Raw genomic sequence first — 14,554 nt, forward strand, 5'->3', positions numbered from 1 at the left:
TATTACCCAACAGACGACGCCCCACATCCCAAACACCAGACAATCCACCAACAGAAATAACTGTCACCACGGCAAGACATCTCCCCGCGCCTTTTGAATCTTCCTTGCCCATAGCGAATTACGACCGTACAAATCCCACGCACGCACCTCGGCCCTCGCCATTTACCCAAACATAAATTATCCGCTTCAATAATAATACGAGCTGTACCCTCGACCGACAGCGGTTTCGGGTCACATGAAAACAGCAACTTTTTTTTTATGATTTTTCAAATACTACTCACCGTTCCTCGATCGTCGTGGGCAGCGGCGTTCGATTCCGCAAGGAGCTGATGTACTGCTGGCGTGTCATCATGCTGCTTCCACCGCCACCGCCCTCCGACAGGTACCCGTTCTCCATCGAGTCCGAGTAGCGTGCGGGGATTTTTCGCAGGGCGTCCCCATCGCTGCAATAGCCCTGGCCGCCCAGGTCCTCGCAGTACTCCGATATGTAGTGATGGCCGCGGGCACCCCGAGTCGGCAGGGTGACGTGACTGTTGTACCCATGGAGCAGGGGTCTCATTGGAACCACGGTGATTTGCTTCTCCTCCTGCTCGTAGATGGTCCCATTCTGGTGCTGGGCAGTGTTTAGGATCTTTGATGGCACGGTGTTGAACTTGTTGTTGTTATTGTTGTTCAAATTGACATCGTTGAATAGGAACGAGGGCGAAGACTTGTGAGGGGAGCTGAGATTCGAGATAAGCTCGGAGCCACTTTCCGATCCACTGGGGCGATAAACGACACTGCTGGACTCGCTGGAGTTGGAGTGTTGACCAATGGATGCGCCCTGTGTCGAATTTGAGTGCATGCTGTCACTCATGCAGCTGGGGATTTGCTGCTGGGAGGGAAGTTTCAAAGGACTGCCCATGATGTTGTTGTTACCACCGACACTGATTGTATTCACCACATTCAACCGATCACTATTGTTGTTTGATATGTTATTAGGCAAATGCTGAGGCGAGATCAGGCCGTTCTGATGGCTTCCGAAACCAGCCAGAGCGCGATCCAACTTCGAAAGTTCATCCTTTGATTTGTGCTCCTGAAGGACTAGCTGTGGTTGCGACGGTTTGCTCGTTCCCTTCACAGCGGCCATCGGTTTCGGAATCCCAGTATTGACTGACGGTGGAGCGGCCATCGTTTTCGGAGGTTGCAATTGTGACTGTGGCTGGTGCAATTGCTGCTGATGCAGCAACAAACTAGTTTTACTTTCGGATTTTGCATCGAGTTTTTTGCTGCCCGTACCTCCCACAGAGGCAGGTTTCAGTTTCGATTCGGTCTTCGGCTGGCCTCCGCTGGCGTTGGCTGCAGTCGTCATGGCCGCCGCCGTCGGAATTTTGTGCGCCTTCGAGCCGTGATCGGAATGTTGCGTATCGTGGGGCTGATCCTTACCCACTTTGCTCTTGTCCCCGCCCAGTTTCCCCACCGCGGAAGTCTTCGCCCGGACGCATCCTTCGAGCTCGACTTGGATGAGATGAGCTTCGATGATTTAACTTTGGCACTACTGTTGGCAGTGTCGGATTTTTACCCACATTGCATTCCTTGGCGGGTTTCCCTGGGGACCTTCGTTCAGACTCAGACTCGAGTCCTCCGTTCGCTTCGAGCCGAGGAAAAGCCACTGCTCGAGCTGGTCCGCTTGGAAATGGTCGATTTGGAGGTTTTGTCCTGTTTCTCTTTGCTGTTGAATAGTTTCAGTTTTTCCAGCATCGATTGCTTCTGGGTTGGGTTGGGAATGTTGGTAACATTTCCGTTCGGGATTAGGGTGACGTTGTTGTTGTGGTTGCTGTTGCTGCTGTTGTTGTTGTTATTGATGTGGTTGGTCCCGATGGTTTGGGTCGCATAGGGACTGGCCGGAATCTTGCATGTCGTCTGTGGTGGTCGGAGGCTGGAACGAGAGTAAACACACCGAAATGTATGACGGAATAGAATCTGGCGGGGGTTCTGCTCCGGGAAACCAGAGAAAAAGCCATACAGCATGTTAATAGAAATATTTTGCTAGTCACCGGTTGATTTATCGGTCTGGTTTTTGTATGTTTTTTGGAGTAAATTGCTCATTCTGATTTGTGGATGGGCTATTCAGGGCTATTCTAATTCATCCAAGGAATGGGAAGGTGTTGTTCATTATTGTGGCGAAATCATGATGAAAGAATTAATCAAGTTCATGGACATATCACCGTATTAGCTATTTTTATTTGAAGCCATCTAGTTGTTTGATTTTTTTTTTTGAATAAAACAACTCTACGTTATGGCTGAAACCTGAATTTGGTACAATGTGTAGAACGGCTCAAGTATTCGGCAATATAAAGAGTGAAGCGGTTCCTCACTTTAATGATTTCGATCACGTTCTTTCAACAAGTTTCACAAGTTACCCCCATCATTTTTCCACCCAAATCTGGCACATGAAACCATAAATTCCTATCAACGTGTCCTTGGGGACACCGTCGTTTAATCAGATGTGCCATAGAAAAGGCCTTCGCCGTCGTGTGGTGTAGCAAACAACAACTCGCGATTCTACAAGAAAAAACTCCCTTATTTTTGTGCTACCACCAAAAGCATGCAATGAAACCTGCTGCGCTGCCGTGAATTCGAAATTGGTCTTGCAAAACCTCCACGAAAAAAAATGTGATGCTCCCCACAAACGCATTTTACTCGATTCACGAGAAGACCATTTTGGATGACAAACACACAGCCACCACCGGCATCGACCGACGGACGAAGCGACCCCACCAACCCATCCATGTCCCAAAAGCAATGAAAAGTGCGCCTCTTCTCCATACTCCATACAGACACATGTTTGCTGTTTATAACCATCGTATCCAAACAAAAAAGCCAGTCAGTAAGTGCGGCGGCACCAGTAGCATCATAATTTTCATCATCCTTCTGTTGCGATCCCCCGCCGCACATCTGAGAGACAGAAATACCTAACCGAAGCAATAGAGCAGCCGTAGACCAGACCCATCATAACAAAAAGCGACAAAACCGAGCGAGCCGATATTTACCTGCTGCCTCCTTTGGGGATCTGCGTTATTATCGCCGTCCCATTATGCTGCGGACTCCCTGGGCAGCTGTTGCCATCGTGTGGGTACTTCCGCTGCCGGCGCTGATTCCTGCCTGGGCTCCTCCTACGCCCCGTTGCTGCTAGCGAGGGTGTGCTTCTGCAAGCCGGATGAAGTCCTGTGGATGAGAAGAACGAGAAAAAAAACGAGTGAAAATTAAAACGTTGCCGTTCGGAAGAAGATTGGAAAATGTGGTAAAAATTTGTAAGCAGATCCGTGGGAATACGAAGTCAGCGGATGAGTTTCTAATGCATGTTTCCCCCTTTATTTTGAGTCCAGTGTGGTTGGGATGTGTAGCGGATAAAAAAGGTTGTTCCAATTATGAAGAACATGTAAAAGTGTGACTGCGCATAGGGAAATTGAGCCCTGCTGTGGGACGACCATCGAGAATGGAAACAAAATTGTTTTTGAAAGTTGATTACTGTTAAGGCTATGAAAGCTGTTTGTATGCTACGGATTTCTATAAATTGGGTTGTTTCCTTTTTGATTTCGAAAATAAAATGATGGTGCTTCGAGTAACCAAGTTCACGTCTTAGGGGTGATTTAAATATGACGTCCACTAGTTTTTGAGGCTCCTGGCGAAGGTCGGCGTGAGTGTGGCAGAAATTCAGGAAATACGGTGGCCCGGAACTGGAGAACGTGAATTCCGGGCGATGGATCCCATAGCGAACACTTCATTCAAGTACCACATCTACTATAGCGGCGGTTTCGGAGCAGAACGAGGAGTTGGCTTCATAGTGATTGGGAAGCAAATGAAGTGTGTTATCCGGTGAAGCCGATAAGCGACCGCATTTGCGTATTGAAAATGAAGGGCAAATTCTTCATATATAGTCTGATCAGCATCTATGCCCCAACGAACGATAATCCTGATAACGAGAAGGATGATTTCTATGAGAGCCTTTATCAGGCCTACGGAGATGTAAAGATTGTTATCGGGAATGCAAATGCGCAGATCGGAAAAGAAAGTATCTTTCGCCCTGTCATTGGTACGGAAAGCCTTCATTCCGCTACCAACGATAATGGTCTATGACTTGAAACCTTTGCTGCTGCCAGAGGGGTGACAATCAGCAGTACCTACTTCGCTCGAAAGAATATCTGCAAACACACCTGGCAACATCCGAGTGGAGACACTTGCTCACAGATAGACCACGTGCTGATCGACGAGTGACGGACGAGAAAAATATTGCTAGGAGTCGAATGCTAGTGGCTCGTACCTGTTCCAACAGAGAGCGGTACCGTGTGTGATAGCTGAAGCGCAGGGTAACATGGATAGAAACGATATGCGAAGGTTTTACGCAACTGTCAATAGCGCGTGGCATAAGACTGCGCCAGTGCCCGCCATGTGCAATGATCGAGAGGCGAATTTACTGACAGACAAGACTATGGTGGCAGCCAAGATTTGTTGAACGATGAAAATGAATGTGTGTTGAGGAGCAGGATTAACATAATCGGCGACGGTCAAGCTGTGGAACCACCAACGCTAGACGAGGTTAAGAAGGCTCTAAACGAGCTGAAAAACAGTAAAGCTGCTGGGAAGGACGAAATCCCGATCGAGCTTCTCAAACACGGAAGTGAGCAGCTGCATCAATCAATCCACCACATTATCCAGAAAATATGGGAGGATGAAGAACTGCCTGCCGGCTGGTCGGTAGCCTCATGTGCACAATCTATAAGAAAGGGCACATACTAGAGTGTGCCAATTACAGAGGAATCACTCTTCTGAACTCGGCGTACAAATCCTGTCGCGTATCCTGTTTAACAGAGTGAGACCGCTTGACGAGTCCTTTGTCGGCGAATACCAGGCAGGTTTTCGTGAGGCCAATCAACGACGGATCAGATGTTTAGCCTGCGGATGATCCTTGATAAATTCCGGGAATACTACTTGCAGACTCACCATCTGTTATTTGATTTCAAAGCAGCGTACGATTCAGTGAAGAGAAATGAGCTGTGGCAGATAATGTCCGAACATGGTTTTCCGGCGAAACTGATAAGACTGATACGTGCAACGCTGGATGGCTCGAAATCAAGTATTCGGATTGATGGACCTTAGACGGATTGAAACAGGGTGATGCACTTTTAAATTGCACAACATTGCACACGAGAGGGAGATTAGGATATCTGGCGTGCAGAGGAAAGGCACTATCATCACACGGTTGCATATACTCCTGGGTTTTGCGGACGACATCGACCACATTGGAATGTATCGCAGAGCAGCAGTGGAGGTTTTTGTCCCACTGAACAGGGAGACGGCGAGGATAGGCTTTACCATTAGCTCTACCGAGTACATGGTGGCAGGTAGAGATAGAGGAAAACGTAATGGTGCTGAGTTAGTGCTTGATGGGGATGTGCTTGAAGTTGTTGAGGAATTTGTTTACCTTAGAACGCTTGTGACATGTAACAATGACGTTTCCCGTGAAGTTAAAAGACGTATTGAATGTAGGACATAAAGCATGAACGTTAAAAGAGTCTCGGAAGCCTCCTTTCAAGAGGCTCGGAAGCCTCCTTTCAAGAGGCTCGGAAGCCTCCTTTCAAGAGGCTCGGAAGCCTCCTTTCAAGAGGCTCGGAAGCCTCCTTTCAAGAGGCTCGGAAGCCTCCTTTCAAGAGGCTCGGAGCCTCCTTCAAGAGGCTCGGAAGCCTCCTTTCAAGAGGCTCAGGCCTCCTTTCAAGAGGCTCGAGAGCCTCCTTTCAAGAGGCCTGGAAGCCTCCTTTCAAGAGGCTCAGGCCTCCTTTCAAGAGGCTCAGGAAGCCTCCTTTCAAGAGGCCTGGAAGCCTTTCAAGAGGCTCGAAGCCTCCTTTCAAGAGGCCCGGAAGCCTCCTTTCAAGAGCCTCGGAAGCCTTCTTTCAAGAGGCTCGGAAGCCTCCTTCAAGAGGCCTGGAAGCCTCCTTTCAAGAGGCCTGAAGCCTCCTTTCAAGAGCTCCTGAAGCCTCCTTTCAAGAGGCTCGGAAGCCTCCCTTTCAAGAGGCTCGAAAGCCTCCTTTCAAGATGCTCAGAAGCCTCCTATCAAGAGGCTCGGAAACCTCTTTTTAAGAAGCCTGAAAGCCTTTGTTCAAGAGGCTCGGAAGCCTCTTTTCAAAAGGCTCGGAAGCCTCCTTTCAAAAGGCTCGGAAACCTTCTTTCAAAAGGCTCGGAAGCCTCCTTTCAAGAAAAGAGGCTCAGAAGCCTTCTTTTAAGAGGCTTTGAGACTTTTTTTTTTCAAAAAGCTTGGAAGCCTCCTTTAAACAGGCTTGGAAGCCTCTATTCGGGGGGTTTGGAAACCTCCTTTAAAGACTCGGAAACCTCTTTTCAAGTAGCTTGGAAGCCTTCTTTCATGAGGTTCGGAAGTCCTCTTTCAAGAGACTTGGAAGGCTCTTTTCAAGAGACTTGAAAGTCTCTTTCCAAGATGCTTGGAAGTCTCCTTTCAAGAGATTTGGAAGCCTTTTTTCAAAAGTTTCGAAGACTCCTTTCAAGTGGCTCCGAACCTTCTTTTGAAAGGCTCGCAAGCCTTCTTTCAATACGCTTGCTTGGATGCCTCCTTTTAAGAGGCTCAAAAGCGTCCTTGAAGAATGGTCAGAAGCATTCTTCTAAAAGCCTCGGAAGCCTCCTTTCAAGAGGCTCGGAAGCCTCCTTTCAAGAGGCTCGGAAGCCTCCTTTCAAGAGGCTCGGAAGCCTCCTTTCAAGAGGCTCGGAAGCCTCCTTTCAAGAGGCTCGGAAGCCTCCTTTCAAGAGGGCTCGAAGCCTCCTTCAAGAGGCTCAGGAAGCCTCCTTCAAGAGGCTCGGAAGCCTCTTTAAGAGGCTCGGAAGCCTCCTTTCAAAGGCTCCAGCCTCCTCAAGAGGCTCAGAAGCCTCCTTTCAAGAGGCTCAAGCCTCCTTTCAAGAGGCCTGGAAGCCTCCTTTCAAGAGGCTCAGGCCTCCTTTCAAGAGGCTCAGAGCCTCCTTTCAAGAGGCTCAAGCCTCCTTTCAAGAGGCTCAGAAGCCTCCCTTTCTCAAGAGGCCCGGAAGCCTCCTTTCAAGAGGCCCAGGCCTCCTTTCAAGAGGCTCGGAAGCCTCCTTTCAAGAGGCCCAGGAAGCCTCCTTTCAAGAGGCTCGGAAGCCTCCTTTCAAGAGGCCTGGAAGCCTCCTTTCAAGAGGCTCAGAAGCCTCCTTTCAAGAGGCCTCGAAGCCTCCTTTCAAGAGGCTCAGAAGCCTCCTTTCAAGAGGCTCGGAAGCCTCCTTTCAAGAGGCCTCTGGAAGCCTCCTTTCAAGAGGCCTCTGGAAGCCTCCTTTCAAGAGGCCTCTGGAAGCCTCCTTTCAAGAGGCCTCTGGAAGCCTCCTTTCAAGAGGCCTCTGGAAGCCTCCTTTCAAGAGGCCTCTGGAAGCCTCCTTTCAAGAGGCTCAGAAGCCTCCTTTCAAGAGGCTCAAGCCTCCTTCAAGAGGCTCGGAAGCCTCCTTTCAAGAGGCTCAGGAAGCCTCCTTTCAAGAGGCTCAGGCCTCCTTTCAAGAGGCTCAGCCTCCTTTCAAGAGGCTCGGAAGCCTCCTTTCAAGAAGGCTCAGCCTCCTTTCAAGAGGCTCAAGCCTCCTTTCAAGAGGCTCAGAAGCCTCCTTTCAAGAGGCCTCAGCCTCCTTCAAGAGGCTCAGAAGCCTCCTTTCAAGAGGCCTCAGGCCTCCTTTCAAGAGGCTCAGGAAAGCCTCCTTTCAAGAGGCTCAAGCCTCCTTTCAAGAGGCTCAGAAGCCTCCTTTCAAGAGGCCTCAAGCCTCCTTTCAAGAGGCCTGAGAGCCTCCTTTCAAGAGGCCTCGAAGCCTCCTTTCAAGAGGCTCGGAAGCCTCCTTTCAAGAGGCTCGGAAGCCTCCTTTCAAGAGGCTCGGAAGCCTTCTTTCAAGAGGCTCGGAAGCCTTCTTTCAAAAGGCTCGGAAGCCTCCTTTCAAGAGAAGAGGCTCAGAAGCCTTCTTTCAAGAGGCTTTGAGACTTTTTTTTTTTTTAAAAAGCTTGGAAGCCTCCTTTAAACAGGCTTGGAAGCCTCTATTCGGGGAGTTTGGAAACCTCCTTTAAAGACTCGGAAACCTCTTTTCAAGTAGCTTGGAAGCCTTCTTTCATGAGGTTCGGAAGTCCTCTTTCAAGAGACTTGGAAGGCTCTTTTCAAGAGACTTGAAAGTTTCTTTTCAAGATGCTTGGAAGTCTCCTTTCAAGAGATTTGGAAGCCTTCTTTCAAAAGTTTCGAAGACTCCTTTCAAGTGGCTCCGAACCTTCTTTTGAAAGGCTCGCAAGCCTTCTTTCAATACGCTTGCTTGGATGCCTCCTTTTAAGAGGCTCAAAAGCGTCCTTGAAGAATGGTCAGAAGCATTTTTCTAAAAGCCTCGGAAACCTCCTTTCAAAAGACTCGGAAGCCTATCTTCAAGAGATCGGTAGCATCCTTTCAAGAGCCTCCGAAGCCTACTTTCAAGAGGCACAGGGGCTTCCTTTTAAGAGCCTCTTAAGGTTTCAAAAGTCATCAAAGTATGTAATTTGAATGGGAAAGCTTCACGAAAATTTCAGACAACTAACAACAACCAAATTATTTTTCTTATGCGTATTTCGTTTTCTATTTGAACATTTCAAGCATAACGCTGAAGTGTTGTTTTCTAATGAATCGCCTGCTTTGAGCGTGGTTACAGCGGCACACTAGGAGTTAACTTTCTGAAATCAGTATGGCGAAAGGCATCTAAGGTTCGATTACTCAAAATTAAGAACCTTAACCAAAAAAATATTTGGTAGGCATGGTAGCGGACACCTTTCTACATAACCGGTGCCAAATAGTTTTTCATGAAAAGTTTCTAATTTTGAGAAAACACGCGTTAGATGACTTTCGCCATACAAATTTCTGGCGGTTAACTCTTGCTGGCTATTTTGCGCATATACTATAGCGCCTAGATCTGACAGCGGCGGGTAGAAAATCAGCCACCGCCTATAATTCATTTAATCAAATCTCATACTTGGGCAGCAAATACTTAAAAACACCCTGAAAAAAGGCGGTTTCTAAATTCCGCCATTTTTCTTTTCGAAACGCTGAAGTGTTTTTTTACGTTTTACGACTTGTCGAATCGAGTCAAGTACGAGACACCGAAGACGACAACACTTTCTTCTCTTCTTCTTCTTCTTATTGGCATTACATCCCCACACTGGGACAGAGCCGCCTGGCAGCTTAGTGTTCTTTAAGCACTTCCACAGTTATTAACTGCGAGGTTTCTAAGCCAGGTTACCATTTTTGCATTCGTATATCATGAGGCTAGCACGATGATACTTTTATGCCCAGGGAAGTCGAGACAATTTCCAATCCGAAAATTGCCTAGACCGGCACCGGGAATCGAACCCAGCCACCCTCAGCATGGTCTTGCTTTGTAGCTGCGCGTGTTACCGCACGGCTAAGGAGGGCCCCAGGGACGACCACACATTTGTGGTCGAAAACGTATCTGCAAGGATAACAAAACGTAGTGGAATTAAATGGAGAGTACTAAACTCTATGCCCCAACGAACGATAATCCTGATAACGAGAAGGATGATTTCTATGAGAGCCTTTATCAGGCCTACGGAGATGTAAAGATTGTTATCGGGAATGCAAATGCGCAGATCGGAAAAGAAAGTATCTTTCGCCCTGTCATTGGTACGGAAAGCCTTCATTCCGCTACCAACGATAATGGTCTATGACTTGAAACCTTTGCTGCTGCCAGAGGGGTGACAATCAGCAGTACCTACTTCGCTCGAAAGAATATCTGCAAACACACCTGGCAACATCCGAGTGGAGACACTTGCTCACAGATAGACCACGTGCTGATCGACGAGTGACGGACGAGAAAAATATTGCTAGGAGTCGAATGCTAGTGGCTCGTACCTGTTCCAACAGAGAGCGGTACCGTGTGTGATAGCTGAAGCGCAGGGTAACATGGATAGAAACGATATGCGAAGGTTTTACGCAACTGTCAATAGCGCGTGGCATAAGACTGCGCCAGTGCCCGCCATGTGCAATGATCGAGAGGCGAATTTACTGACAGACAAGACTATGGTGGCAGCCAAGATTTGTTGAACGATGAAAATGAATGTGTGTTGAGGAGCAGGATTAACATAATCGGCGACGGTCAAGCTGTGGAACCACCAACGCTAGACGAGGTTAAGAAGGCTCTAAACGAGCTGAAAACAGTAAAGCTGCTGGGAAGGACGAAATCCTGGTCGAGCTTCTCAAACACGGAAGTGAGCAGCTGCATCAATCAATCCACCACATTATCCAGAAAATATGGGAGGATGAAGAACTGCCCGCCGGCTGGTCGGTAGCCCTCATGTGCACAATCTATAAGAAAGGGCACATACTAGAGTGTGCCAATTACAGAGGAATAACTCTTCTGAACTCGGCGTACAAATTCTGTCGCGTATCCTGTTTAACAGAGTGAGACCGCTTGACGAGTCCTTTGTCGGCGAATACCAGGTAGGTTTTCGTGAGGCCAATCAACGACGGATCAGATGTTTAGCCTGCGGATGATCCTTGATAAATTCCGGGAATACTACTTGCAGACTCACCATCTGTTATTTGATTTCAAAGCAGCGTACGATTCAGTGAAGAGAAATGAGCTGTGGCAGATAATGTCCGAACATGGTTTTCTGGCGAAACTGATAAGACTGATACGTGCAACGCTGGATGGCTCGAAATCAAGTATTCGGATTGACGGACCTTAGACGGATTTAAACAGGGCGATGCACTTTTAAATTGCACAACATTGCACACGAGAGGGAGATTAGGATATCTGGCGTGCAGAGGAAAGGCACTATCATCACACGGTTGCATATACTCCTGGGTTTTGCGGACGACATCGACCACATTGGAATGTATCGCAGAGCAGCAGTGGAGGTTTTTGTCCCACTGAACAGGGAGACGGCGAGGATAGGCTTTACCATTAGCTCTACCGAGTACATGGTGGCAGGTAGAGATAGAGGAAAACGTAATGGTGCTGAGTTAGTGCTTGATGGGGATGTGCTTGAAGTTGTTGAGGAATTTGTTTACCTTAGAACGCTTGTGACATGTAACAATGACGTTTCCCGTGAAGTTAAAAGACGTATTGAATGTAGGACATAAAGCATGAACGTTAAAAGAGTCTCGGAAGCCTCCTTTCAAGAGGCTCGGAAGCCTCCTTTCAAGAGGCTCGGAAGCCTCCTTTCAAGAGGCTCGGAAGCCTCCTTTCAAGAGGCCCGGAAGCCTCCTTTCAAGAGGCTCAGAAGCCTCCTTCAAGAGGCCTCAGCCTCCTTTCAAGAGGCCCGGAAGCCTCCTTTCAAGAGGCCTGGAAGCCTCCTTTCAAGAGGCCTGGAAGCCTCCTTTCAAGAGGCCTGGAAGCCTCCTTTCAAGAGGCTCAGGCCTCCTTCAAGAGGCTCAGAAGCCTCCTTTCAAGAGGCTCGGAAGCCTCCTTTCAAGAGGCCTGGAAGCCTCCTTTCAAGAGGCTCGAAGCCTCCTTTCAAGAGGCTCAGAAGCCTCCTTTCAAGAGGCCTGGACGCCTCCTTTCAAGAGCCTCGGAAGCCTCCTTCAAGAGGCCTCGGAAGCCTCCTTTCAAGAGGCCTGGAAGCCTCCTTTCAAGAGGCCTGGAAGCCTCCTTTCAAGAGGCTCGGAAGCCTCCTTTCAAGAGGCTCGGAAGCCTCCTTTCAAGAGGCTCGGAAGCCTCCTTTCAAGAGGCTCGGAAGCCTCCTTTCAAGAGGCTTGGAAGCCTCCTATCAAGAGGCTCGGAAACCTCTTTTTAAGAAGCCTGAAAGCCTTTGTTCAAGAGGCTCGGAAGCCTCTTTTCAAAAGGCTCGGAAGCCTCCTTTCAAAAGGCTCGGAAACCTTCTTTCAAAAGGCTCGGAAGCCTCCTTTCAAGAAAAGAGGCTCAGAAGCCTTCTTTTAAGAGGCTTTGAGACTTTTTTTTTTCAAAAAGCTTGGAAGCCTCCTTTAAACAGGCTTGGAAGCCTCTATTCGGGGGGTTTGGAAACCTCCTTTAAAGACTCGGAAACCTCTTTTCAAGTAGCTTGGAAGCCTTCTTTCATGAGGTTCGGAAGTCCTCTTTCAAGAGACTTGGAAGGCTCTTTTCAAGAGACTTGAAAGTCTCTTTTCAAGATGCTTGGAAGTCTCCTTTCAAGAGATTTGGAAGCCTTCTTTCAAAAGTTTCGAAGACTCCTTTCAAGTGGGTCCGAACCTTCTTTTGAAAGGCCTGCAAGCCTTCTTTCAATACGCTTGCTTGGATGCCTCCTTTAAGAGGCTCAAAGCGTCCTTGAAGAATGGTCAGAAGCATTCTTCTAAAGCCTGGAAGCCTCCTTTCAAGAGGCCTGGAAGCCTCCTTTCAAGAGGCCTGGAAGCCTCCTTTCAATAGGGCTCGGAAGCCTCCTTTCAAGAGGCCTGGAAGCCTCCTTTCAAGAGGCTCAGAAGCCTCCTTTCAAGAGGCCTGGAAGCCTCCTTTCAAGAGGCTCCCGGAAGCCTCCTTTCAAGAGGCTCAGGAAGCCTCCTTCAAGAGGCTCAGGGAAGCCTCCTTTCAAGAGGCCTGGAAGCCTCCTTTCAAAAGGCTCAGGAAGGCCTCTTTAAGAGAGCTCAGAAGCCTCCTTTCAAGAGGCTCGGAAGCCTCCTTTCAAGAGGCTCAGAAGCCTCCTTTCAAGAGGCTCAGGAAGCCTCCTTTCAAGAGGCTCAGGAAGCCTCCTTTCAAGAGGCTCAGGCCTCCTTTCAAGAGGCTCAGAGCCTCCTTTCAAGAGGCTCGGAAGCCTCCTTTCAAGAGGCCCAGCCTCCTTCAAGAGGCTCAGGCCTCCTTCAAGAGGCCTGGAAGCCTCCTTTCAAGAGGCCCGGAAGCCTCCTTTCAAGAGGCCCGGAAGCCTCCTTTCAAGAGGCCTCAGAGCCTCCTTTCAAGAGGCTCAGAGCCTCCTTCAAGAGGCCTGGAAGCCTCCTTTCAAGAGGCTCAGGCCTCCTTCAAGAGGCCTGGAAGCCTCCTTTCAAGAGGCCTGGAAGCCTCCTTTCAAGAGGCTCAAGCCTCCTTTCAAGAGGCCTGGAAGCCTCCTTTCAAGAGGCTCAAGCCTCCTTTCAAGAGGCTGGAAGCCTCCTTTCAAGAGGCCTGAAGCCTCCTTTCAAGAGGCTCTGGAAGCCTCCCTTTCAAGAGGCTCGGAAGCCTCCTTTCAAGAGGCTGGAAGCCTCCTTTCAAGAGGCCTGAAGCCTCCTTTCAAGAGGCTCAGAAGCCTCCTTTCAAGAGGCTCGGAAGCCTCCTTTCAAGAGGCTCTGGAAGCCTCCTTTCAAGAGGCTCAGAAGCCTCCTTTCAAGAGGCTCAAGCCTCCTTTCAAGAGGCCTGAAGCCTCCTTTCAAGAGGCTCAGAAGCCTCCTTTCAAGAGGCCTGGAAGCCTCCTTTCAAGAGGCCTGAAGCCTCCTTTCAAGAGGCCTCCTTCAAGAGGCTCGGAAGCCTCCTTTCAAGAGGCTCGGAAGCCTCCTTTCAAGAGGCTCGGAAGCCTCCTTTCAAGAGGCTCGGAAGCCTTCTTTCAAGAGGCTCGGAAGCCTTCTTTCAAAAGGCTCGGAAGCCTCCTTTCAAGAGAAGAGGCTCAAAAGCCTTCTTTCAAGAGGCTTTGAGACTTTTTTTCAAAAAGCTTGGAAGCCTCCTTTAAACAGGCTTGGAAGCCTCTATTCGGGGGGTTTGGAAACCTCCTTTAAAGACTCGGAAACCTCTTTTCAAGTAGCTTGGAAGCCTTCTTTCATGAGGTTCGGAAGTCCTCTTTCAAGAGACTTGGAAGGCTCTTTTCAAGAGACTCGGAAGTCTCTTTTCAAGATACTTGGAAGTCTCCTTTCAAGAGACTCGGAAGCCTTCTTTCAAAAGGTTCGGAAGCCTCCTTTCAAGTGGCTCCGAACCTTCTTTTGAAAGGCTCGCAAGCCTTTTTTCAATAGGCTTGCTTGGAAGCCTCCTTTTAAGAGGCTCAAAAGCGTCCTTGAAGAATGGTCAGAAGCATTTTTCTAAAAGCCTCGGAAACCTCCTTTCAAAAGACTCGGAAGCCTATCTTCAAGAGATCGGTAGCATCCTTTCAAGAGCCTCCGAAGCCTACTTTCAAGAGGCACAGGGGCTTCCTTTTAAGAGCCTCTTAAGGTTTCAAAAGTCATCAAAGTATGTAATTTGAATGGGAAAGCTTCACGAAAATTTCAGACAACTAACAACAACCAAATTATTTTTCTTATGCGTATTTCGTTTTCTGTTTGAACAGTTCAAGCATAACGCTGAAGTTGTGTTTTCTAATGAATCGCCTGCTTTGAGCGTGGTTACAGCGGCGCACTAGGAGTTAACTTTCTGAAATCAGTATGGCGAAAGGCATCTAAGGTTCGATTACTCAAAATTAAGCACCTTCTTCAAAAAAAAAATTTGGTAGGCATGGAAGCGGACACCTTTCTACATAACCGGTACCAAATAGTTTTTCATGAATAGTTTCCAATTTTGAGAAAACACGCGTTAGATGACTTTCGCCATACAAATTTCTGGCGGTTAACTCTTGCTTGCTATTTTGCGC

General features: G+C 48.4%; 2 protein-coding genes across 7 annotated transcripts in view; both read right to left on the reverse strand.

Annotated features, from left to right (window-relative positions):
• LOC134213704 (protein sickie) overlaps positions 1-1,377 on the reverse strand; it is a 241,842-nt gene extending 240,465 nt beyond the window's left edge. For all 6 annotated transcript variants that reach the window (XM_062692997.1, XM_062692992.1, XM_062692996.1 and 3 more), the window contains exon 1: positions 282-1,377. In XM_062692997.1, the coding sequence (XP_062548981.1) occupies positions 282-1,351 (1,070 nt within the window). In that variant the 5' untranslated portion in view covers positions 1,352-1,377. The remainder of the gene's footprint in view (positions 1-281) is intronic.
• Positions 1,378-1,608: 231 nt separating this feature from the next.
• The window catches only part of LOC134210429 (protein sickie-like), a 109,882-nt gene continuing 96,936 nt past the window's right edge, over positions 1,609-14,554 (reverse strand). The window contains exons 5-6 of the mRNA XM_062686476.1: positions 3,033-3,207; positions 1,609-1,918 (exon numbers count right to left, since the gene is read on the reverse strand). Coding sequence (XP_062542460.1) covers positions 1,609-1,918; positions 3,033-3,207 — 485 coding nt within the window. The remainder of the gene's footprint in view (positions 1,919-3,032; positions 3,208-14,554) is intronic.

The sequence above is a fragment of the Armigeres subalbatus genome, chromosome 2 (assembly GCF_024139115.2).
Source record: "Armigeres subalbatus isolate Guangzhou_Male chromosome 2, GZ_Asu_2, whole genome shotgun sequence".
Taxonomy (NCBI): domain Eukaryota; kingdom Metazoa; phylum Arthropoda; class Insecta; order Diptera; family Culicidae; genus Armigeres; species Armigeres subalbatus.